At 38.1% G+C, this 25724-nt stretch overlaps 1 protein-coding gene across 3 annotated transcripts in view; it reads left to right on the top strand.

Moving 5' to 3' along the window:
• Positions 1–25724, top strand: part of FUT8 (fucosyltransferase 8) — a 243809-nt gene that overhangs the window by 143823 nt on the left and 74262 nt on the right. For all 3 annotated transcript variants that reach the window (XM_080684231.1, XM_080684230.1, XM_080684232.1), the window contains 3 exons: positions 1224–1339; positions 1457–1619; positions 14163–14277. In XM_080684231.1, the coding sequence (XP_080540357.1) occupies positions 1224–1339; positions 1457–1619; positions 14163–14277 (394 nt within the window). The remainder of the gene's footprint in view (positions 1–1223; positions 1340–1456; positions 1620–14162; positions 14278–25724) is intronic.

The raw sequence follows: 25724 nt of genomic DNA, 5'->3' as shown, positions 1-25724 counted from the left end.
GCAAAACCAACCTTTTTAGCAGGGCCACAGTCTCTAGAGAAACTCTAGGGGAGAATCTGTTTCCTTGCCTTTTCTAGCTTCTAAAGGTGCATTTCTTGCATTTGTTGCTCATGACCCCTTTCTCTATTTTCAGTGCTAATAGTCACACTAACTTTTCCTTTTTTGTAGTAAAATCTTCATCTGTGCTCATAAATTGGGTAATTGTGCACCTAACACTTGTGATTACCACTTCATGATCCTTCCCCAGACCTGCAGTCAAAGAATTGAGAGGATCAGCATTTCCAATACTTTGTGATAGGAACACTTGTGATTACAATTTTGGCTGACCTGGGTAATGCAAGACTGTCTCCCCACCTGAAGATCCTTAACTTAGGTTGTACATTTAAAGTTTCTTTTGCCACATAAAGAAGCCTTCCAGGAATAAGATGTAGATATCTTTTATGGCCCAAATGGAGGACCAAATACTGCCAAAAGTCACATAAAGCAAAACATGTTAGAAACCAGTACAGTTGGGAAATAAGTGTTATGGATGGATTGATAATATAAGTAAGAGATCTTGGAGTTCCTCCACGATGTTCCAAAATTTTGTATTGTTGACTGATGTTTCTTTTTTGTTTGTTTCTGATACAAACAAATGGGACATTAATCTTTAATTTTTTCTGATATACTTCATCTTCTACTCTTATCTTACCCTATAAAACCAATACTTAGTAATATAAGGTCATGCGTTCATGAATTGGAGCACTTATTTACGCAGCCTGATATTATGCTTAATTTAGAAATAATTTACATTTGATATTTGAACATAGACACATGTTCAGATATGTACTTTCATATTTCCTTTAAACCTTTTCGTCACCCTCTCCTTCACCTTTGTTATTCTCAACACCAATGAAGGATTGACCACTTTGCCACTGATGGCAAAGTTTTTCTAAGCAATATGATGAGAGTTTTTTTAGGAGAGAGTTCTAAAGGTTCCTTAAATCCTAGGAGATCTCAGAGCTAGATTATTTTTTGCTGTTATTGTTCAGTATCATTCCAGTGTTTACATTTTATTGTATACCTTTGGAGAGAAAATTTTACTTGGTACTTCTAATATATTATATGGCTCAGTGACTTCTACAGTTTCCAATAAGTATGTTTTAGCATGTAACTTTATTAAGCATGTATTTTGTTGTATAATTTATAAGGTAGATGTTTATATTTTTCTTTCTGAACTACAGGATACCAGAAGGCCCCATTGATCAGGGGCCGGTTTCCGGAAGGATTCGTGCTTTAGAAGAGCAACTTGTGAAGGCCAAAGAACAAATTGAAAATTATAAGAAACAAACTAGAAATGGTAGGTGATTATACAGTATATTTCTCTCCTCAGTATATTGATATTAGCACCAATAATTGAACATTTTCTTTCATCAAAATATTGGAAATGCTGATCCTCTCAATTCTTTGACTGCAGGTCTAGGGAAGGATCATGAAATTCTGAGGAGGAGGATTGAAAATGGAGCGAAAGAGCTTTGGTTTTTTCTACAAAGTGAATTGAAGAAATTAAAGAATTTAGAAGGAAATGAACTCCAAAGACATGTGGATGAATTTCTGTCAGATTTGGGGCATCATGAAAGGTACCCTTTTTATTTTACATTTCATTTGGGCTTTAGTAAAGATTATAATCTAAGAATGGGAAGCTGGAACTTTTGGTAATTTCCCTGTTGAATGGTAAATGATACCTACCTTAGTTAGGAGAAGGAGAATACCTGAGATCTCAGAGGATAATAATTGCCAGATGTAGTTCATCAACTAAAAATATATCATGGGATGATATTATTTAAAACATATTTCTAGTCTGGCCCATTGTGACTCAATGGTTGAACATTGACCCATGAACCAGGAGGTCAAGGTTCAATTCCTGGTCAGAGCACATTCCCGGGTTGTTGGCTCAATCCCCTCTAGAGGGTGTGCAGGAGAAAACTGATCAATAATTCTCTCTCATTATTGATGTTTCTATCTCTTTCCTTCTCTCTTCCACTGTCTGAAATCAATAAAAATATATTTTAAAAGTAAATAAATAAAACATTTCTAGAAATCTCTATACCCTAAGTAAATTCTGAAGGTAGTGGTAGCAGCCAACAATACTTTGGAAATCTTCCTGTAAATTCCCTTCATATACAATTGATATTTGAAGTGGAGTCTGCAGTTTTATATTATAACTAGAGGCCCGGTGCAAAAAATTCATGCATGGGGGTGTGTGTGTCCCTCAGCAAAGCCTGCACCCTCTCCATTCTGGGACCCCTCGAGGGATGTCCGAATGCCCGTGTAGGGCAGTCGGACATCCCTCTCACAATCCAGGACTGCTGGCTCCCAACTGCTCGCCTGCCTGCCTTCCTGATTGCCCCTAACCACTTCTACCTGCCAGCCTGATCACCCCCTAACTACTCCCCTGCCAGCCTGATTGCCCCTAACTTCCCTCCCCTGCAGGCCTGGTCAACCCTAACTGCCCTTCCCTAAAGGCCTGGTCCCCCCCAACTGCTCTCTTCTGCAGGCCTGGGTCCCCCCCCAACTGCCCTTCCCTGCAGGCCTGGTCCCTCCCAACTGCCCTCCCCTGCTGGCCATCTTGTGGTGGCCTTCTTGTGTCCACATGGGGGCATCCATCTTTGACCACATTGGGGCAGCCATCTTGTGTGTTGGAGTGATGGTCAATTTGCATATTACTCTTTTATTAGATAGGATAATTGAAACTTTGTAGCCTTGAGAAGAGGTCAGGGCCGGCCAGGGCGGGCAGGAAGCTTGGCTTCCTCCATCACCAGGGGCAACCCAAGCCTCCTGCTCTCTCCAGCTCTGTGGCTGCTGCCATTTTTGTTGGGATTTATTTATCTTTTATAATTGAAACTTTGTAGCCTTGAGTGGAGGTCAGGGCTGGCCAGGGCGGGAGGGAAGCTTGGCTTCCTCCATCGCTGGGGGCAACCCAAGCCTTCGGCTGTCTCCAGCTCCGTGGCCGCCGCCATCTTTGTTGGGATTTATTTATCTTATATAATTGAAACTTTGTAGCCTTGAGCAGAGGCCAGGGTTGGCCAGGGCCAGGGGTAAGCTTGGCTTTCTCCATCGCCAGGGGCAACTCAAGCCTCCTGCTTGCTCCAGCTCTGTGGCCACCGCCATATTTGTTGGGTTAATTTGCATACTTGCTCCTGATTGGCTGGTGTGCATGGCTTGTGGGCGTAGTGGAGGTATGGTCAATTTGCATGTTTCTCTTTTATTAGATAGGATATATTGTAACTCATGCTGAGGCTGGCAATTACTAGTATGTTTCTAATTCAGACATTAAAAACATTAAAATAGCCTCTTTTAAGGGTTTCTAATTAAAGATGAACAGGTTTTTATAAAAGGGATCATTCTGTTCCATTTAGTTGCTGGAAAGAAGAACCTGAAATCTGCCTAATTCTTCTGTTTGCACTTTTTTGAAAATAACGCAGTTTATATTACATAGAAAAGAAAACATTTTGGTGCTGGTGTGTTTATGCAGAGCAAAATGTATCTGAGAATCATTATAAATACAGTGAAAACTGTCCTTAGCCCTATTATATTTATGTCTATATTCCCAGTAGGATTGTAATGGCAATTACTGTCTCATTAGTGAACTATAAATGAAAAATTGTTCTATTAATACAACCTACCACTGTGAAGAGGAGAAGAGTTATCCTATAACAATAGGATTCATATATATTAACATCATTAGCAATATTGCAGTGATTTTGAAATACTGATCTGCTGTTTTAAGTGAAATTAAATAAAGTCTATCCGTTTATTTGAATCATTTTAACATTAATGAGTCTACAGAAGTAAGACAGTTTGAAATCAAGGGACATTGAATTATTATGCCATTGAACAGACCCTTTCAATTTTTTAGCCTAGTTTGCAATCAAGTAGTAGGTAGAGCATTAGACCTAATTCTGCCCTTAATGCTTCTCTACTTTCAAACTAATTCTGAGTACCAAGATTCTGTTAATTGAAGCTGTGTGTTTGTATGCTTTACTTATTGCAGTTTTATAGGGAAATCCAATTCTGAAGAGGATTTGAGTTGGGTAGACTGTGGTATTTAAAGGAGAGTTTTGACGGTTGACTTCTGATGGAATGTTTAAAGTTTGGGTGATTTAATTAAATTACTTAAGAATTTAATTTTTAGGTCTATTCTAAATCAAAGTAATTATTTAAAGAATTATTTTGTACATATATTTTGTTACCAAATGTAGAAACACCATACAAATGAAAAACGTTAGGCCCTGGATACTTAATGTACGGTAAATCAGTGTTAAATTTTTTTAAGTTGAATTATGATTCCTGACACTCTCTTTTAGTATATGTTAAATAATAACATTTAACTAGATTAAATATTATAATAATACTAGAGGCCTGATGCACGAAAATTTGTGCAAGAGTAGGCCTTCCTTCCCCCGGCTGACAGCACTGGCTTCCCGCTGGCACCCAGGACCCGGCTGCTTCCCTCCTCGCAGGCACCGGGACCCGGGTTGGCTTCCCTTGGGCTGCCTGCAGGCATGCAGGACCTGGGCTGGCTTCCCTCTGGGCCTGGCTTCGTCAGGAAGGACGTCCAGAATGATGTCTGGTCTAATTAGCATGTTACCCTCTTATTATTATAGATTTTGCAGAAAATAAAAATGGAAAGGTACCCAACGTACAAAGACCAATTTCTTTTACTGTCATTTGCAAAAATTATAATGAACTTGGGATACAACTTCACAGAGTAGTAATTTAACTCTAGGAAGCCAGATTAGAATGCAGTGGCACAAATAATGAGCAAAGCACCATCAAACACTAGAGAAATAACCTTTAATGAATGTTCAAGTACAGAAGATTTGTATATATATAGATTATGCCATTTTACTGATAATTTTCAGGGTTTTTACGTGTAAGAATTAAGACAGACATTTATGTTTGCCTCTGATGATTTACACAAAAATCTTTATTTTATTTTTATACTTGCCCAAATGATAGTGTCTAGGTTGTCTCTGGACTGAAAGGCTATGTCTCTGAGAAATCAGAGGTTAAGTTTATCATTTTTATTGTTCAGATTTCTCTATGAATAACTCATCATTTTTTTTTGTTCAAAAAGACATCAATTATAAGGGGAAAACTTAATGGCTTTTGTTTCTTCAGAAGGGGTTCTTTCTTTCTTTGGACTTTGTCTGATAGAAACACTGCTTCTCTTTTTTTCCTCTAAAATATGCACATTTTATCATACATAAATTATGCTCCAACTTCATTGCAGCATAATTTATGTATGATAAAACTTGCATATTTTAGTCTATAGTTCTATTAGTTTTGACACATGTTCACAGTTTTGGAACCACCACCCTAGTCAAGATTCAGAGCATTGCTACTGCCCTAAGAAATTTCATCATGCTCCTTTGTAATCAGCCTCTCCCTCCCCCGACCAGTCCCTGGCAGTAACCAGATCTGTTTCCTGTCCCTATAATTTTGCCTCTTAAGAATTTTATTTAAATGCAATCATACACTATGTAGTTTTTGAGTGTGGTTTCTTTCACTTGGCATAATGCATTTGATATTCATGCATGTTGTTTTTGTGTATAGTTAGTACATTTCTTTTTATTGCTAAGTAATATTCCATCATATGGATATATCACAGCATATCCATTTACCGTTGAAGGGCATTTGGGTTGTTTTCCATTTTTTGGTGATTGTGAGTACAGCCACTATAAACAATACCACACATATTTTTCTGGAAACATGTTTTTATTTATTTTGGGTTAATATCTAGGAGTGGGCTTGATTGGTCATAAGTTGAATGTATTTTTAATTTTATAAGATACTGCTAAACTGTTTTCCAAAGTGATGGTACTATTTTGCAGTCACCAGCAATGTTTAAGAGTTCCATTTGCTCTGTATTTTTGTCTGCACTTGTTATTCTCAGTTTTTACATCACCCCTACCCCTTACTACCATTCTGATAGCTGTATAGTGGTATGTCATTGTGATTTTAATTTGCATTTCCTTATTAATGATGTTGGGCATCTTTTAATGTGTTTATTTGCCATGCATCTATCATCTTGGTAAAGTGTTTATTTAAGTCACATGCTTAATTTGGGGCGGGGTGTTTGTTCTATTATTGAGCTTGAAGCATTTTCATTTATTAATATACTAGAGGCCCGATGCACGAAATTTGTGCAGGAGTAGCCTTTTGCAGCCCCGGCTTCATCTGGAAGGTCATCAGGACGTTTGTTGTGCTGATCGGCTGTTCCGTCGATTTGCATATTATGCTTTTATTATTATAGACAAGTCTTATTGTTGCATTTTAGAAAGTTCATTTTGAGGGCCATGTGAAAGAAAGCCTGGTGCCAGGAAATTAGAAGAATTTTGCAGAAGTGCACATAAGTGATAATAAGCTTCTGGACCAGGGTAGTTGCAGTAGGGATAGAGAGAAAGAGATAAATATGTGAGAAAATAGAAGCTACCGGACTTGCTAACAGATCTGATGTGGGGAGATGGAGGAGTCAAAAGTAATTGAGGACTTGTATTTTGCTAGGAGAATAGCTTTCATAAATGGAGATTATTGTTTCTTGTGTACTAATTTGGCTTTTCTCTGTGACAAATCGTAATCCTCTCAGAACTGGAACTCCAGCTTAAACATCTTCTCTATCCCACAGTGCTAAGCACTCACTATTTAGTTAAGAGTTCAGTAAACGCTGTCTTTTTTATTGGTGGGAAGGCAGGTGTGTGCATTCTTTGACTGATTATTCCATATTCTACTTTGGCCTTTTTATAAAAACAAAATCTTGTTCCATTGAAGGATTTATGAAAATTATTTAACTAAAGAAAATTATGTAATTGAGGTCAAAATATTCTCCAGCAATTGAGATTCCTGAGTTGTGAAGAACAAGTCATAGGAGAAAAACCATTTGTCCTGAATAAACCTGAAAGCTCTAGTTAGTTTCAACAGTGGGTTCTACAAAAGAGAGTATTTGTTAGAAGTTCACTAGCATATAGAGGAGGAAATAGAGGGGGATCATCCTGATAGGAAGCATGGGATTAGAAGAAACCTGACATTGAAGGATTTTCTGTATTCGATACTCTTGACTTCATGTTGGATTCACTTTGGAGGACTTAGTGATTTCTGTATTTAAAAGTAGTCTTAAGACACAGTTACACATGAATCCCTAAAAATAACATAGTGTTTCTGGTTTGGAGTATAATTCTTATGCTAAGCAATGGAGAAGGGACTTTATTTTAATTGAATGTGAATGTTAAAAAATATTGTTACTGCCCGGCTGGTGTTGCTCAGTGGTTGAGTGTCGACCTGTGAACCCGGAGGTCACAGTTCGATTTCCAGTCAGGGCACATGCCTGGGTTGCAGACTCGATCCCCAGTGTGGAGCCTGTGTGAGGCAGCCAATCAATGATTCTCTCTCATCGTTGACGTTTCCGTCTCACTATCTCTCCCTTCCTCTATAAAAATCAATAAAAACATATTTAAAATATACATATATATATTGTTACTGAATATATCTAATCACTCATTTACAGTTCATGTGACATTAACTTTAATAAATATCAGTTACTTCATTTTGGGATTTTCTTGCTTGAATTACATCTGTTCGGTGCTGGCCCTTAGGGAATTTCTCTCTTAAATCAGGCATAAGCAAAACATCAATGGCATAACTGAGATAGAGTAGGACATTTAAAAGAAGTTTTGTGAATATTTAAAACATAAAAATAGGAAATTTAACAGAAAATACAAAGAACATAAATGTAGCCCAGCTTTTGAAATAAGAGGATTTGTTGCCTGGCATAGCTGGCTTGCTGTCAGAGGCATAGATTCTGTTCTGTTCTACCATTGTTTTCAGACACCTGCACTGTACCCTCAACTGACTAGTGCTAGTCTGCTGGTACTTTGCCTGAGTTTGTATTTCCCAGGCTTTGACCTGGCCTCATACCAGGCTTTTAGACTTACCATCCACCTTCTAAATTTTTTGTATCTTCATAGTCAAAACCAAGACAGCAAGATTTCCAGCTTTTGGGTCACCTTTAGGAGATTTGATTTCAGAGTGGAGTCACTGAAAACCAAGTAGATTTTTTTTTCATTTACTATGTTTCCCAATAATGGGCCAAAACTGAAACTTCCTTTTTGACTATTCTCACGTCTTTGTCCAAAAGATGATAAACTGTGCAGGATGGTAACTTCTAAATCATTATTGAATCTTCCAAGAACTAGTTTGAATTTGATGTCATTTTCTGGACTTGTCTTCCTTACATGATCTCCAATGGGGAGTCCAAGAAAAAAATATTTGAAAGCAAACTTAATTTAGTTGATTGTTGTGTTTTTTTCATTTGTATGTTTTGTTTGCTTGTTCGTTTTTGGTGTTTGGTTTTCTAGTTATAAGCTTGGCTATTCCACTTTCTAGACAGATTGGGATGGATATGAATAATTACCAAGGCTTAGTACTGATGTAACTTGGTAAAAACATTCACTTTTATGTTTTCACTGTTCTAATTTATTAAAAAATACAGAGATGGGCTTTCATTCCCAATGGTAAAGGAATGGATTGACTACTACAGTATGAAAGCATAAACTATGCCAACTTGTATATTTCAAAGAATTTTTCTCTCCAAATTAGATCTAAAGTAGTTTTTACCTGTTTGAGGCTATATGATTATTATTGTCAATGAAATGTAGTGCTATTTGTCTTTATGTTTATGTATATGTTTAATGTTGGTAGAGTTTTTTTAAAATATATTTTATTGATTTTTTACAGAGAGGAAGGGAGAGGGATAGAGAGTTAGAAACATCGATGAGAAAGAAATATCGATCAGCTGCCTCCTGCACACCTCCTACTGGGGATGTGCCCACAACCAAGGTACATGCCCTTGACCGGAATCGAACCTGGGACCCTTCAGTCCACAGGCCGACACTCTATCCACTGAGCCAAACCAGTCAGGGCTAGACTGGTTATTTATCCCACTTTACTACAGAAAGAAACAATATTGCCATTTAAAGTTGAGATTTACAACACGTTTTGTGATCACTTCTATTGTATGGGCAGGAAAAAGCAAATGACCACATTTGGATATGATGAAATCCATGAGATATAAATAATAATGAGTGTGATGAGAATGGTAGGAAAAAGACTTATAAAAGACTGCTTATGTGTTTCCATGATCAACTCATACAGTTTCCTTTGGGTTATGACTTTCCCCCCAGTAACTGGAGGCTACATAATAGTTCATAGGAGCCTCAGTTTTGTAATTTGGAAAAACTTAAAAGTTGAACTTCTGTTTAGTGTATGTGTAAGAAAGACTGCAAGTTAATTTCTTAAGGAAGCAGTAAGTTGTAGGTTTGTGGTTTTTTTCCAACTAAAATTTCTTTATAAAAAGAAAATGTTTTGTATCTTAGGTGAGAGTAAGAAATATTAAAAAGATAAAGTATCAAGTATCTTGCCCTGTTTAAAAGGGTGCACATGGAAATAGTAAAGCTGTGAAGTATCCTGTGTGTGGATAATATTGACACATTAAACAGACTCCTAAAAGGCTTCACAACACATGACCCTGTTGTCCTAAAACTTGTGAAAGCTGTTCTACTGTAAGTTGGGTGAATATTCTCCAGGGGTGGGCAAACTTTTTGACTCGAGGGCCACAATGGGTTCTTAAACTGGACCGGAGGGCCGGAACAAAAGCATGGATGGAGTGTTTGTGTGGACTAATATAAATTCAAAGTAAAGGAGCGGAGGGGAGAGCAAGAGAACCCTCTGCTCTTTCGGCTCCGCAGGCCAGCTAGAACAGCCGAACAGGCCAGATCCGGCCCGCGGGCCGTAGTTTGCCCATGGCTTTGGCTTTTCTAAACTGTGGCTATGATTCTTAATTTTATTTGTATATTATTAATAGTTTTGCTTTATTCAAAGGGCCTGTTATCAAGTATTCTCTGTTAATTGTGTATAGTTCTAGTGGTTTTCTATGATAGTAAATAAGACTTCAGTTTTCCTGTGGTGAGGGGTGTTTTGTTACTAAATGGTTTAACATCTAGTTAAGAAGAAGGAGTAAAAGAGAACTGGGACTATGTCACATATGCTTAGATAAGTTGCAGTTGTTGAGGGCTGGCTTCATCATCTGCTAAATGAGTCCTCGCTGATCAATCTCCTTCAGGGTGTGTAAGGCAGTGGGTTTTGGATTATTTTTCTGACTGGCCTTCAGTACCACATATTACTGTCACATCCAATGGGTCCTTCCTTTTAGTTGTAGAATTATTAGTAGGTACTCTTTAGAAACAAGATAAAAACTCTGAAACAACTCAGAGGCATCCTAACTATATAATAAAAGCCTACTATGTGAATCGTTCGACCAGGAGTTCGATTGCTCGCTATTACATGTACTGACCACCAGGGGGTGGCACGCAACATGGCAGGCGTCGGCAACGCAGGGGTGGCAGTGGAGGCACTGCCAGTCCCAATGGGCCCCAATGAGAGCAGGACCATGGCGGGATGGTGTAGCAGGTGATGGGGCGGCGCCAGGCTACAGCGGGGTGCCAGGTGTGGCTGCGAGGCTGAGGGCATGAGCTGGGGCTGTGAGCCTCGGGGTGCCAGCTGGGGCCGATCCCCACAGGCCACCCCAAGGGACCCCACCTGTGCATGAATTCATGCACTGGGCCTCTAGTTCTAGTATAAATAGTAATGTCTTAGTTTGTATAGGCTGTTATAATAACAATACCAAATACTGAGTAGCTTATACACTACAAAATTTATTTCTCAGTTTTGCTTGGAGTCTGAGAAGCCCAAAAACTAGGCACCAGAAAATTCTGGAGGCTGGTGAGGGCCCTCTTTCTGGTTCATCCACAGCACAGTGCCTTCTCATTGTGTCCTCACATGGTAGAAGAGGCTGAGGAGTTCAGTTGGGTCTCTTTCATAAGAGCATTAATCCCACTTACAAGGGTTCTAACCTCATGACTTAAGCACTTCCCAAAGACCTTGCCTTTTAATACTATCATATTAGGTTTTAGCCTTTTTTAAGATATGAATTTTGGGAGGAGACACAGATATTCCGCCTATAGCTAATAGCCACCAAATATATTACTACTTTGTATGTATTAACATTAATCATTTTACTATACTTATTTTAAAATGAAGTAACTTAGTCTCAGAGATGTCGAAATAACTTTCCTAGGACACAGAGTCAGTTAAGAGGTAGAGCCAAAATTGGGAAATAGGTCTGTCCAGCTCCCAATGCTCTTTCTCTTCTGATTTTGCATAGTTACATTGAAAAGAGTTCACATTTTTGTACTCCTGATCCCATATTTTAATGTTTGTTAGTGCAGCCTTTAAAAGCCTAAATTTCAGAATCACACTGCTTGGATTTGAATTCCCTCTTTGTTTCTGAACTTTATGATTTTGAGCAAATTCTTTAATCTCTTAGTGCCGAACATTCCTTATCTAATTTATAAGGCAGCTGTGAAGATTACATGAAATAATGTAAAGCACCTAAAATAGATATCTGGCCCATAGTAAGAGCTCAATACCTGTTAGTTGTTGTTGTTCTTATTATTTAACATTACATCTATTTTCTCTAAGTATTTTTTGAACCTTCAGCTAATGCTTTATGCTTTTTACTTAATATCATTTTATAGGTGATTTCTAGAAGTGTATGATGATAAACTTTATTTATATATATACTTTTCTGACAAATATAAATAAATTTTTAACTTTATAATTTTCACAAGCAAAAAACACATCCTTATAAGCATTCCTTGAACAGCAGAGTTAACACAAAGTTTGAAGAAAAGTGTAGAGAAGGGATGAAGCTGGAGCTGTAACTAGTTAAAGATAACTCCCCAAACTTTTCTACCACAAAATTGGATTTGTAAAAGGTAAAAAAAAATAACAATTGTCTCATTAAAATTCTTGAAATTTTTCTTTGCTACTTTTTTATTCACTATCTAGTCAAAGATATTTACTGGTGCTGAACGTTTTCTATGTGGCTGGTTCTATTCTAAATGATTATTTAAAAGAAAACAGTTTAAATAAACAGCCCTGCTCTCATGGGGCTTAAATTTTAGTAGGGGAGTAAAGATAAAATAAAATAGTAACAGTGTATATTAGAAGATGACAATTGCTTAAAGAAAATAAAGCAGGGAAGAAAGAAGGAAAACCAAGAAATGGTGATGATGATTGGGTGTTGGAATTTTTAAGTGAGTAGTATGGGAAAGCTTTAAGGAGAATGTGACATATAAGCAAAGATTTGAAGGACATCTGGGTGAGCCATGTGGATGGGTGTCTGGGAAATGAGCATTCCAGGAGATGGAAGAGCAAATGCAAAGGCCCTGAAGTAGGAACATGCCTGCCATATTCAAAAGTTAGTGTTATTGGCTGAAGTAGAATAAGAAGGAAGAGAGGGCCATATTGTCTGGGGCCTTGTAGGTCAAAGTAATAACTTTGGACTTGACTGAGGTAGATGAAGATCTTATTCAATATTAAGAACAAAGGAGTACTGACTGACCGTTTAATAGGATATGGCTACTCTATTGAGAGTAGACTGTAGAGATAGGCAAGGGTGGAAGCAGGGTGTAGACCTATTCAAAGGTTACTGAAATAATTCAAATGAGAAAAGATGGTGGATCAGTTGATGGCTCAATGCTCACTCATAGCAAACCAGGGGTGATATGTGGTTAGAAATTGACTAACTGTTTGCTGAAAGATTGGTGGGGAGTGTTAGATAAAGAGAAGAGTCTTTTTTTTTATGGTAAAGTTAAGTCATGGCTTTTATTTAGTGCATTATAAATAAAACCATTTGCACCAGCCCTGAAGTTTCTCTTGTTCATGTACTAGGTATTTTAGTTTACTTTGTAGGAAATCCACCATGTTATAATTGACATTACTGATGTACAGAAAAATGGGAAAGTATCTTAATAATTATTTTATTAGTTTACACTAAGAATTGTCAGATTATGACCCAGGGGCCAAATCTGGCTCATAGCTTGTTTTTGTAAATAAAGTTTTATTGGAACACCCATACATACATTCATTTACATATTGTGTATGGCAGCTCTCCTGCTTTTAAACAATAGAGGACCACAAATCCTACAATATATACTACCTGGCCCTTTATAGAAAAACTAGAGACCTGATGCATGAAATTCATGCATGGGGGTGTGTGTCCTCAGCCCAGCCTGCCCCCTCTCCAATCTGGGACCCCTCGAGGGATGTCTGACTGCCCATTTAGGCCCGATCCCAGTAGGATAGGGCCTAAACGGGCAGTCGGACATCCCTCTCACAATCCAGGACTGCTGGCTCCCAACTGCTCGCCTGCCTGCCTTCCTGTGATTGCCCCTAACGGCTTCTGCCTGCCAGCCCGATCACCCCCTAACCACTCCCCTGCCAGCCTGATTGATGCCTAACTGCTTCCCTGCCAGCCTGTTTGCCCTTAACTGCCCTCCCCTGCAGGCCTGGTCCCCCTCAACTGCCCTCCCCTACAGGCCTGGTCATCCCTAACTGCCCTCCCCTGCAGGCTTGATCACCCCCAACTGCCCTCCCTTGCAGGCCTGGTCCCTCCCAACTGCCCTCCCCTGCTGGCCATCTTGTGGCAGCCATCTTGTGGGGGCAGCCATCTTGTGTGTTGGAGTGATGGTCAATTTGCATATTACTCTTTTATTAGTTAGGATGTTTGCTGACCCTTGGTTTAGACTACTGTTTAAGAGCTGTGTCAAAATTTTTCTCTGATCCTTTTCCAGCCACTCAGCGTTAAAGTATAAAGATAAAATTTAAGAGAGGATAGGAAATGACAGTAGAGAGAACACAAAGAAAATGTTCAAATACTGGCACCAATTTAATTTCTTTCCCTTATGTTAATCTCCTTATTTATTTATTTATTTATTTATTTATTTATTTATTTATTGCTATAAGTATCTACTTCCCCCTAGTCTCTGTAGTACTCTGTGTTGGAAAATAAGTACAGCTGACTGGCTGGGGGTGGGGAGAGGTAGGTTTTTCTTACCAGTAAGACTAATTGTTGGATTTCACAGCCTTGATGAAAATAAAAAATTAGTATTAGCATCAGTGTGAGCATCAATCTTTATGAAGAATTTGACTCTTCTTATGTTTGTGTAATCCTATGAGAAAGTACAAAAAAGTAAGACTTCCAATGTTCTTTTCTTTTATAGGTCCATAATGACGGATCTATACTACCTCAGTCAAACAGATGGAGCAGGTGATTGGCGGGAAAAAGAGGCCAAAGATTTGACAGAACTGGTCCAGCGGAGAATAACATATCTTCAGGTAAGAAGGTTAGGTTAAGAAATAAACTTGAGTGAAAAAGAAGGGAAATCATAATAAAACTAAAAATGAGAATTGCTGTTGGTTTCTAGTCTTCCTAGACCTTGCTCTTTTGAGAGTCCTTACTCATTTTACATATTTATTCAGACAGACTCTCTGTGATGCCTCAAGTGGAATACAAAGATGGCTAAAACAAGGCCTCTGCCCTAAAGGGGGCTACTTCTTATACACACCTGAGCACGCGCGCGCACACACACAACTATGCAAAATAGAAAGGTGTACATTTTATATGAGAAATATAGATGAAATCCTCAGTGGAGAAAGAAGATGTTAGGGATAGTTTTGTGAGAAAGGTATTATTTGAACTAAGCTGTAAAGGGTAATTAAGTAGGATTTAGACACTGAGTGGAAGAGACGAGCACACTAGTTGGAGCATATGATGTGAGTAATGATCCATAGCTGGGAAAGGGCAATATAGGAACCCAGTGAGATAAGGGATATTTTAGTTTGCCTGGAGTTTGGGGTTATATGAAAGGAGGGATGAAAAATAAGCTGGAAAAAAAGGTAGGTTTGGGAGCCAGATTGCAGAGGTCCTTGGGTGCAGGTTAAGCTTTATGATGTATAAGTAGTAAGTGGTTACTGAAATATTTCATTTATTGCATAAAAATCACTTTAACATAAATAGCAAAGAAAAAAATCAATGTTAAACCCCAAGTTCCAGACGCTTTTAAATTTATTCTCTTCATTTTTTATTGTTCTTTTGTAGTTATTAATATTCATACCCAGTCTTACATATTTGTGGGGATAGGATTGATTTACTTTTGATTTTTTTTTCTTTACCTGCCAGAAGTTTTTGAAAGGTTTTTACACATACCAGGTAAGAGTGACATGATGAGAGTGCTTTAGTGATATTAATGTGAAAGTAGTATTTTGGTTAACTGTGTTAGTATTGGAAGAGACTAGAGCAAGGAGACCATTTAGGATATGAGGACCAAACAGCAAGTGAGAAATATTGAGGTATGTGGCCTTTTGCATTGGAAGAGGCAAATTTGAGAAAGACTGGGAAGATAGAATTGATAGGCCCTTCGAAGTAGTTTAAGAAATGAAGTGACTGGGGATATGGAGGCATCATTAAGTGACAGGAACTTACAGATGGAATAGTTTTCAGGGGAATACAGTATTAGTAAGTAGAATTCTTCAACACTTGAGTTGAAATTACCATGCCTATCCTTTTCAGTACTATTGATCGATCATATACTTTCTGTGTACAATCACTGCTTTCCTTTTAAGGTTAAAAGCAGCGAATTAGCCAGGACTGGGTTCTGTATATTTTAAGGTGCACATTTTCTTATATTTTAATAGAGAAAAATAGAAAAGTCAAGTGTTTAAAGAGATCATTAAAACCAAACTGATCTTGGCATGCTGTCTTGGTCTCATACTCACGAGGCCATTCATCAGAGGTGTCTGTAGAATGAGAAACACTTGCCTCCTGTAGGGAAGAGGTAATTATCTCCTATCAACTAGAACCTCATTCAGTGAACTGTAAACAGCTGGTGGTGCAGAGCTATCATCCTCATTTAAAATGGAAATAGCTATGGTTTCTGAGTTTCTTACATTTCCACATTTTTGTTAAATTTTTACGCAACAAAATTATATATTTAAACTATGCTTTGCTCATGGTTCAGCTCCCCACACTGTAGCAAGAAACCGCTTTAGTTTTGTTTTTTTTCTCTCTTGGTTTTTAAGTGACCAAGTGCTTTCACCTATAGTGCAAATTTGATCCTTTATGTGCTGATTTCTCTTTTTCTATATTGGAGAATTTCATTTGTAAGTCATGTTAATGAATTAAAACTACATTGGCTTTGTTAACCTTTTAGGCTATAGCAAAACAGCATTTTATTTCAACCTTAACTTCAATTTCAAATATTACTATTTAAAAATATTTTATGCTTTTTTTTCCATCAGAAAAAAGAAAAGTGATTTTTAATATTCAAGAAGACAGTGGAAGTCTTAGGAAAAAAAGGTTTTAGAAAAATAATTCTCTTTAATTATTTATTTCTGTTAATTATTTAATGTATTCATGGTCATTTTTTCTGTGTATTCTAGAAGTTTTATAAGTCAGGAGCTATATTTTTAACATCTTAGATGTCACTCATGCTTCATCTTCTCTGGATAGAGGTGAATAAGAGTCCTTTCTCTCATTCCCCCAAAATTAAACATATATATGTTTTTAAGGAATGCCTTCTATAACTGGAATATTTATTCCCAGTGTATTTTTAAGCATGACAGCTCTTTTAAAAAGAAGGCTTTTTCACTAGTTTAATGAAATGGATTAGAAAATTTAATCAGAATAGTGGAACTATTTATGTGGATTTTAAAGTGATTACATTACCTTGGCCAGTGTTGCCCCTCTCCTCTCCTCTCTCTCTAAAATCAATAAAAACATATTTAAAAAAAATAAATTTTTAAAACTAAAATATTACAATAATTTGTATCTAAGTAGGAAATAATAGGGGAAAGGTACAATAAAAGCAAATGTTTTTAATATTTTAAATCTCTTTGGGAGACTTTAGTCATTTAAATACCTAATTATATTCCTGATAAATAATTCAAGACTTTATAATTTACTTTTAAGGAGTGATTTGGATGGTTGAAAACATTTTCAATTTTACTAGATTTTTACTCATACTGAAATTTATTATACATACTGATGTATGTATGACTCATACATCACCAACAAGCATTTTTTAAAATCCTATTTTATTTAGAGTAGAGTGCATCAATTGAGATGATCATGTGATTTCTTCTTTTCTTTTATTGATGTGGCAAATTACATTGATGAATTTTTGTATGTTGAACCACCTGAGTGGATAGAGATTATATCTGTATAGATAGAGACAGGTCATTATACTATCCTATATAACAATTCTGTATGATAAAGAGCTAATATGCAGAAGGTCCTTGCGCCATCGTGCCCTTACGCTGGGGCTGGGAGACCTGAGGCTGCAGCCCCTCCCTCCCCCCGCCCCGGCCCCGGCACTGGGGCTGGGGAACCTGAGGCCGGGCTGGGGGACCTGAGGCTGTGTCCCCCAACCCAGCGGGGCTTGATGGGGGACCTGAGGCCCCACCCCCCACCCCGGTGCCGGGCCAGGGGACCTGAGGCTGTGCTCCCCCCTGCCTGGCGCCAGGCCTGGGGACCTGAGGCTGCGCTCCCCCACACTGAGGGGCTTGACGGGGGTGGGACCAGCCCAGTCAGGGTCTTATGTGATTTCGAGGCTCCCGTGGGTGGGCAGGGACTTGACTTAGGGTCCCTTGGCTTGTCCCAGACTCTAACAGGAGGGAGATTTTCACATACATTCTACTGATTTTCTTTCATCTCTGATACTTCTATTATAGAGAAAGGGCAAATAGCAATATTAAAATATTTCCTCTAATTAATTCCCTTTTAATGTGCACGTATTTCGTGCACCAAGCCACTAGTATCACCTAAAAAAAATCCAACACTTTTACATGAACACACACCATTTCTTCTATCAAGTTAATGCATATCAGAGGCTAGCTAGGATTGATGTAAGAAGTGTAATTAACATTCTGCCAATAAAATAGCCCTGTGGCTTTGGATTTTTCTCTTCTTCAGATCTACCTGAGGTTTCTGGGTTTTTGTTTGTTTGCTTATTTGGAGGGGTGTTTTTTTTTGTTGTTTTTTTTATTTTTATTTTTATTTTTTTTATTATTAAGGTATTATATGTGTACATATCTTGCCATTGCCCCCCCCCCACCCCACTCCCATACATGCCCTCACCCCCCAATGTTTTGCATCCGTTGGTTACTCTTATATGCATGCATATAAGTCCTTCAGCTGATCTCTTATTTCCCCCACCTCTCCCTAACCTTACCGCTGTAATTAGACAGTCTGTTTGATGCTTTACGGCCTCTGTATCTATCTTTTTGTTCATCAGTTTATAATGTTTTTCATTATCCCCAAATGAGTGAGATCATGTGGTATTTTTCTTTCATTGACTGGCTTATTTCACTTAGCATAATGTTCTCTAATTCCATCCAGGTGCCTACAAATGGTAGTAATTCCTTCTTTTTTATGGCAGCATAGTATTCCATTGTGTAGATGTACCATAGTTTTCTGATCCAGTCATCTGCTGACGGGCACTTAGGCTGTTTCCAAATCTTAGCTATGGTAAATTGTGCTGCTATGAACATAGGGGTGCATATATCCTTTCTGATTGGTGTTTCTAGTTTCTTAGGATATATTCCCAGGAGTGGGATTACTGGGTCAAATGGGAGTTCCATTTTCAGTTTTTTGAGGAAACTCCATACTGTTCTCCACAGTGGCTGCATCAGTCTGCATTCCCACCAGCAGTGCACGAGGGTTCCTTTTTCTCCGCATCCTCACCAGCACAGGTCATTTGTTGATTTGTTGATGATAGCCATTCTGACAGGTGTGAGATGGTATCGCATTGTCGTTTTGATTTGCATCTCTCGGATAATTAGTGACTTTGAGCATGTTTTCATGTGTCTCTTGGCCTTCTGTCTTCTTTCGAAAAGATTCTATTTAGGTCTGTTGCCCATTTTTTTATTGGATCCTTTATCTTCCTTTTATTAAGTTGTATAAGCTGCCTGTAGATGTTGGAGATTAACCCTTTATCAGTGATAACATTTGCAAATATGTTCTCCCATACAGTGGGGTTTCTTGTTGTTTTGTTGATGGTTTCTTTTGCTGTGAAAAGCTTTTTATTTTGATGTAGTCCCATTTGTTTATTTTCTCTTTGGCTTCCATTGCCCTAGGGGCAGTATCAGTGAAAAAGTTCTTTTGGCATATGTCTGAGATTTTGCTGCCTGTGGATTCCTCTAGTATTTTTATGGTTTCCCGTCTTATATTTAAGTCCTGTAACCATTTTGAGTTTATTTTTGTGTATGGTGTAAGTTGGTGATCTAGTTTCATTTTTTTTTGCATGTATCTGTCCAATTTTCCCAACACCATTTATTGAAGAGACTGTCTTGACTCCATTGTATGCTCATGCCTCCTTTGTCAAATATTAATTGCGCATATTGGTTTGGGTCGATATCTGGATTCTCTATTCTGTTCCATTGATCTATATGTCTGTTCTTGTGTGTTTTGTTTATTTGTTTGTTTTATTTTAAGTTTTGGTCTGAATCATCTCCCCCTGGAGTGATTAGAGTGGCGGGGCTTGGATTTGGAAGTGTCAGGGCTAGTAAAGGAGACCGTATCTTGAGGCTGTAGGTATCATTGGAAATAAAGAGAGGGTTTTTATAGTATGCCGTATGAAAGGGTTTATTATGTTTAAAGGTTAGGGATAGGATAGATGCTATTGGCTTTGCAACCAAAGGATCCAGTACCTTGCCCTTTGTACTTATCTAATAGGTGAAAAAGTAAGTAAAGCTGAACCCTTAGAGAAAGCTGGTAAATATGAGTCCTTCCTGTGTTCAAAGCCTGCATTCCATAGAGGCTTTAAATAATCCCTTTAAGTGTTCATTGTTAGAGTTCTTTTCTTCAAACAAATGTTATGTTTTCCTTTTACATAAAAATATAGTTCTATATTGTTCTTAGGATTTGAATTGTTGAATAAAAGTTGGCTTATCATTTTTAAAAGGAACTTATATGAGCAAATGTCACTGGGAACACAAAATCATTAGTTTTCCAATAAGCAAGTAGCATTATAGATGTGAGTGTAATGTGCATTAAATGTTTGAAAATGTGGTAGGCTTAAACTACAGGCTTTTGTTTTTGGAGAAGAAGTAGTGAATACATGATATGCTATTCTTCCTGCTAATTACAACAAAAAGAAATCCTGTACAGAGTGAATTTCCTGTGCTTTGTTTGTTTGTTTTGCCTCCTGTGTATCTTAGAATCTTCCAACCAGTGGATGGAACAAAAAACAAACATTAAAAAAAAATTTTTTTTTTATATTTATCTACCCTATTCCAAGGGAACATCATGAAAAGTTGCTTCTCTACCCTCCTTGGGTGCCACAGCTGTGGAGATTGAACACATAGCCTTGTCACCGTACCTGCCCTGACATAATGAAGGCAGCCCTACCTCTCCCAACTGGTATTAGTATTGCAGGGACTTTGGACAAAGCCCACCATTGCCACACTGTAAATTGAGGTAGTTCCCTTCCTACTCCAACTTGAGTTGAGGTAGGGTTAGGATGCAGAGGGAGTTAGAGAAAGGGATTTTTTAAATCTGTGTTTGAAATCCCAGGCAGACCTCTGAATGTCACGCATGAAACTGATCGGAATCACTACAGAAAGAGGTTTGATTGCTGAACTCTGGTATAATATACCATTCAGGCTTCAGAATGGCCACTAGGTAGCCCACAATTGGGGCAGAACAAAATACCACTGAAAAGGCTTTTAACATATAATTGACATTTGAGCCACAGTCCATAAAAGTAATCTAGGAATCTAAAGTTTGACTGCCTACTAAAATGGAAAGCAGAGTTTCATAACATAATACTCATCATCATACCAGAAAAATCTTAATTTAGATAAAAAAATATATAATCAGCAGACACCACAGTGAGATGAGACACAGATGTTGGAATTATCTGACAAGGATTTTAAAGAAGCTATAATAATAAAAATGCTCCACTAAGCAATTGCAGAGTTGAAACAAATGGAAAAAAAATAGGAAGTTTCAGAAAAGAAATACATACAAGGAAAGAAAAACAAATGAAAATTTTAGAACTAAAAAATATAATAACCAAGGTAAAAAAAAATTGTCTCATAGTAGAATAGCTATGACAGAAGAAAAAATTGGTGCCCTTAAAGTTAGATTAATAGAAATCGAGTCTGATAACAGAGAAACTAAAAGTTGAAAAAAATAAACATAGCCTCAGGGACTGTGGTACCTTTGGGGCAATAATAAAATTTTCTTATGTTTGTATCTAGAGTCCCATAAGGAGAATGAGATAAGAGTGAGGATTTGAAGAAATAACTGAAAACTTTCTAATTTAGTAGATCATTCAGACATAAATTTAATAAGGAAACAATAGACTTAAATGTCATTTGAGACCAGATTTACTTAATAGACATTTATAGAACATTTCATCCAATACACATTTTTTTCATGTGTACATTGAATATTCTCTAGAATAGATCACATATTATGCCACAAGCAAACCTCAGTAAATTCAAGAAGATTGAAATCATATCAGGCATCTTTTCTGACCACTGTGGCATTAAACTAGAAATCAACTACAGAAAGGAAACTGGAAAACACACAAATACACATGCTCCTAAAAAAGCCAGTGGATCAAAAGTGAAATCAAACAATAAATCAGAAATTGTCTTGAAATAAATGGAAATGAAAACAACTTTTCAAAATTTATGGGATATAGCAAAAAGCAGGTTAGTAAGGAAGTTCATAGCTGTACAGGCCTATCTCAAGAAACACAAAAAAGTCCCAAATAAACAATCTAATTTTACACCTAGAAGAACTAGAAAAAGAACAACATACAAACAAGAAAATAATTAAGATCAGAATGTAAATAAATGAAATAGAAATTGAAAAACACAATTGAAAAGAAAATGATACTAAGCTGATTCTTTGAAAGGTTTAACAAAATTGACAAAACTTTAGCCAAACTTATTCAGAATATAATAGAGAGAGCCCAAATAAATAAAATGATAAATGAAAGAAGAGTTTACAACTGACAAAACAGAAATACAAAGAATTATTAAAGAATACTACAAACAATTATATGCCAACAAATTTGACAATCTAGAAGAAATGAATGCATTTCTAGAAGCATATAACCTCTTAAGACTGAACCAGGAAGAATTAGAAAATCTAAACAGACCCATTATTACCAATGAAATTGAAGTGGTAGTCAAAAAACTCCCAACATACAAAAGTCCAGGACCAGATGCCGTCACAGTTTACAGGTTTTATAAACAATCTATAGGTAACATCACCTTTAGTGGTGAAAGACTAAATGCTTTTTCCCTAATATTAGAAATGAGGCAAGAATGACTACTATCACCACTCCTATTCAACACAGTATTGGAAATTCTATGCAGTGCAATAAGGCAAGACAAAAGAAAAAATGGCATATGTACTAGAAAAAAAAAATCCCTCTTTGCAGGTAACATGATTGTCTGTCTACAGGTAAATCCCAAGTAATTTACTAAGCAACAATAACTACATGACAATAAACTTATAAAGCAAATAAGTGAATTTAGCATGGTCACGAGATATATTATTAGCACACTAAATCAATCATGTATTGACATGCTAGCAAAAACAATTAGGCCCTGGCTGAGTGACTCATTGTATAGACAAGTGCTATAAGTACCAGTAGTACCATGAAGAATAGCACTTTGCAGAATGGAAGAGCTGGCAAAACAGTATAAATTACTCTGACTTTTATTTAAAACTAGAGGCCCAATGCACGAAATTCGTGCAAGGGCCTTGGCCCTGGTCCCCGCCCACCTCCACCATGGCCAGGGCCTCTGCCACCTCTGCCCTGGCCCCCGCCCACTGCGGCTTTGTCTAATTAGCATATTATGCTTTTATTATTATAGATTATTATAGATAACAAAACATCTGCAGCAATCTCTGCACAGGAGCAAAGTTTCAACCAGGCTTTCTCTGTTGTGTCTGCTATCCTCTTCATCTTTTAAAAAAAATTTATTATTGAAAGTATTATAGATGTTTCCCTTTTACCCTTATGACCCCTCCACCCCATCCTTCATCTTTTGATCCTATGTAAAACAGGGCTAGCCATTCTGGAGCTTGCTTTTACTTTTCTCCTTCTTTCCCCCTTCTCCCTTCTTTCTTTTTTCCTGTTCCCCATTTTTTTCTCTCTTTCTCCCTCTTTTCCCCCCCTTTCTCCTTCCTTTCTTTCCCCTTTTCCATACTACTTCCTCTTCACCCCTATTTTTTTAAAAGAGTATCTGCCATGTCATCCTGTGTTTTAGTTTTGAGGAAGGAGAGCCTACTGGGTCCTGTTAAGTAAAATGATAGTGGAGGAGCTTTCTGAAATTCAACCTTAATTTTTTAAGCATGCTATTTTTAACATGACCAATTAAGCTGGTTCTGAGATCTGGGTATCAGTCTGTAAGCTGATAGAGAAAAATTGTTGAGATGCGCATTTATGTAGAATTGGCAGAATCTAGCTCCTCCAGTAACTAAACTTTTCTAGCATTGGAAGGAGTTTTGTTTACATTAGATTCTTGAATGGGTGAATTAGACTTGGATGCATCTCATTCTTTCTCTGCCTTTTTTTGTGGTGTGTGTGGTAGCAGAAAATATTACCAAGTTTGCTCTGGTGTACACATCTGTTGACTCTGGGTTAGAGGTTTTTTAGAGACCACCTGGAACACCCAAAGATATTGTCTCAAAGACCCCTAATGGAAGAAATGCACCACATTTATTTCTTGCATTCTACTGAATTTTAGAATTTTTTTTTTTTTAGTGGCTTTAAAATATTCAATAGAGACTTCTAGGCAAAGAGCAAAACAGGCCAATTATTGCAGTACTTACAAAGATTAAGCTTTCCTTCTCTGTAACTGTATAGTAACTATCTATCTTTGTTTCATCTGCCAGGACAACAGTCTGTAAAATATGTATCTTGATATCTTTTCTCCATTAAGTTTTCACACTTAAAGGTTTATAAATACCCACAGGGAAATGGATTTCCTAAAGCACTTAGTAGCTTACTTGTGCCCCAGCTATTTTGTTGTCCTTACTATTTGCAACCCATTGTTCTCTGCTAGAGGGGTGGAAAGGACATCTCCATACCATCTTAACTTTGCTATGAAAATATTCCTGTTTAATATGTTAAGAGACAATAATTTTCGGTCTTGGCTTTTAAAAATAAGAATGCTTTTCAAGGTGTGTTTTTTTCATGATTATTAACTATGCCCAGAGTCTTCATTTTAATTACCACGATGCAGTACTTCAGTTCTCTTATTTGCTTTATTACCTTTTCTGCTTTGGTTCTGAAAATAATTTTAGAGAAATAAAATCAGATCGTTTCCAATAAGCTAAAATGCTTTCACCACTGTTGATGAATCTTTTCTTCATTACCAACATAAAGCTAGATATTGTAATTTTCAAAAACAAGTTAAAAATTGTTTAGTCTTATGATTAGATCAGGCAAAGAACATGTTAAAATTTAACTTACCTGGCTCATTCCTTTGTTTCTTTCCTGACCTCTCTTTGTTGGAAATAGGAGCTATCTATCTAGGGCTTAACTCTTCCCTACAGAAGGAATGTTGTTAGAGAGGAGCTGGAAGGATCCCCAAAGTTCCAGTTTTAATCCTTAAGTGTAAGTTCTTCAACCATAAAAAGATTAGAAGAACACATAGGGTAAAGTTCCTTGACGTTGGTCTTGGCAGTGAAATATACACACACACACACACACACACACACACACACACACACACACACACACGAGAGGGCCTGGTGCACGAAATTCGTGCACGGGGGTGTGTGTCCCTCAGCCCAGCCTGCACCCTCTCCAATCTGGGACCCCTCGAGGGATGTCCGACTGCCCGTTTAGGCCCGATCCTACCTGGATCGGGCCTAAACGGGCAGTCGGACATCCCTCTCACAATCCAGGACTGCTGGCTCCCAACTGCTTGCCTGCTTGCCTTCCTGATTGCCCCTAACTGCTTCTGCCTGCCAGCCTGATCACCCCTAACCACTCCCCTGCCAGCCTGATTGATGCCTAACTGCTCGCCTGCCAGCCTGATTGCCCCTAACTGCCCTCCCCTGCAGGCCTGGTCACCCCTAACTGCCCTCCCCTGCAGGCCTGGTCCCCCCCAATTGCTCTCCCCTGCAGGCCTGGGTCCCCCCCAAATGCCCTTCCCTGCAGGCCCAGTCACCCCCAACTTCCCTCCTCTGCCAGCCGGGTCACCCCTAACTGCCCTCCCCTGCAGGCTTGATCGCCCCCAACTGCCCTCCCTTGCAGGCCTGGTCCCTCCCAACTGCTCTTCCCTGCTGGCCTAATTGCCCACAACTGCCCTCCCATGCAGGCCTGGTCCTTCCCAACTGCCCTCCCCTGCAGGCCTGATTGCCCACAACTGCCCTCCCTTGCACACCTGGTCCCTCCCAACTACCCTCCCCTGCTGGCCATCTTGTGGCAGCCACCTTGTGTTCACATGGGGGCAGCCATTTTTGACCACATGGGGGTAGCCATCTTGTGTGTTGGAATGATGGTCAATTTGCATATTACTCTTTTATTAGATAGGATACATACAAACACACACACACACACATAAACACCAAAAGCACAAGCAACCAAAGCAAAAACCAACAAATGGGACTACATCAAACTGAAAAGCTTCTGCACAGCAAACAAAACAATGAACAAAATGAAAAAGTAACCTATGGAATGGGAGAAAATAAATATTTGCAAACCATATCTCTGATAAGGGGTTAACATCCAGAATATATAAGGAACTTC

This window comes from Plecotus auritus (assembly GCF_963455305.1).
Source record: "Plecotus auritus genome assembly, chromosome: 1".
Taxonomy (NCBI): domain Eukaryota; kingdom Metazoa; phylum Chordata; class Mammalia; order Chiroptera; family Vespertilionidae; genus Plecotus; species Plecotus auritus.
Note: the sequence above shows the minus strand (reverse complement) of the source record. Positions and strands in the feature narration are given on the sequence as shown.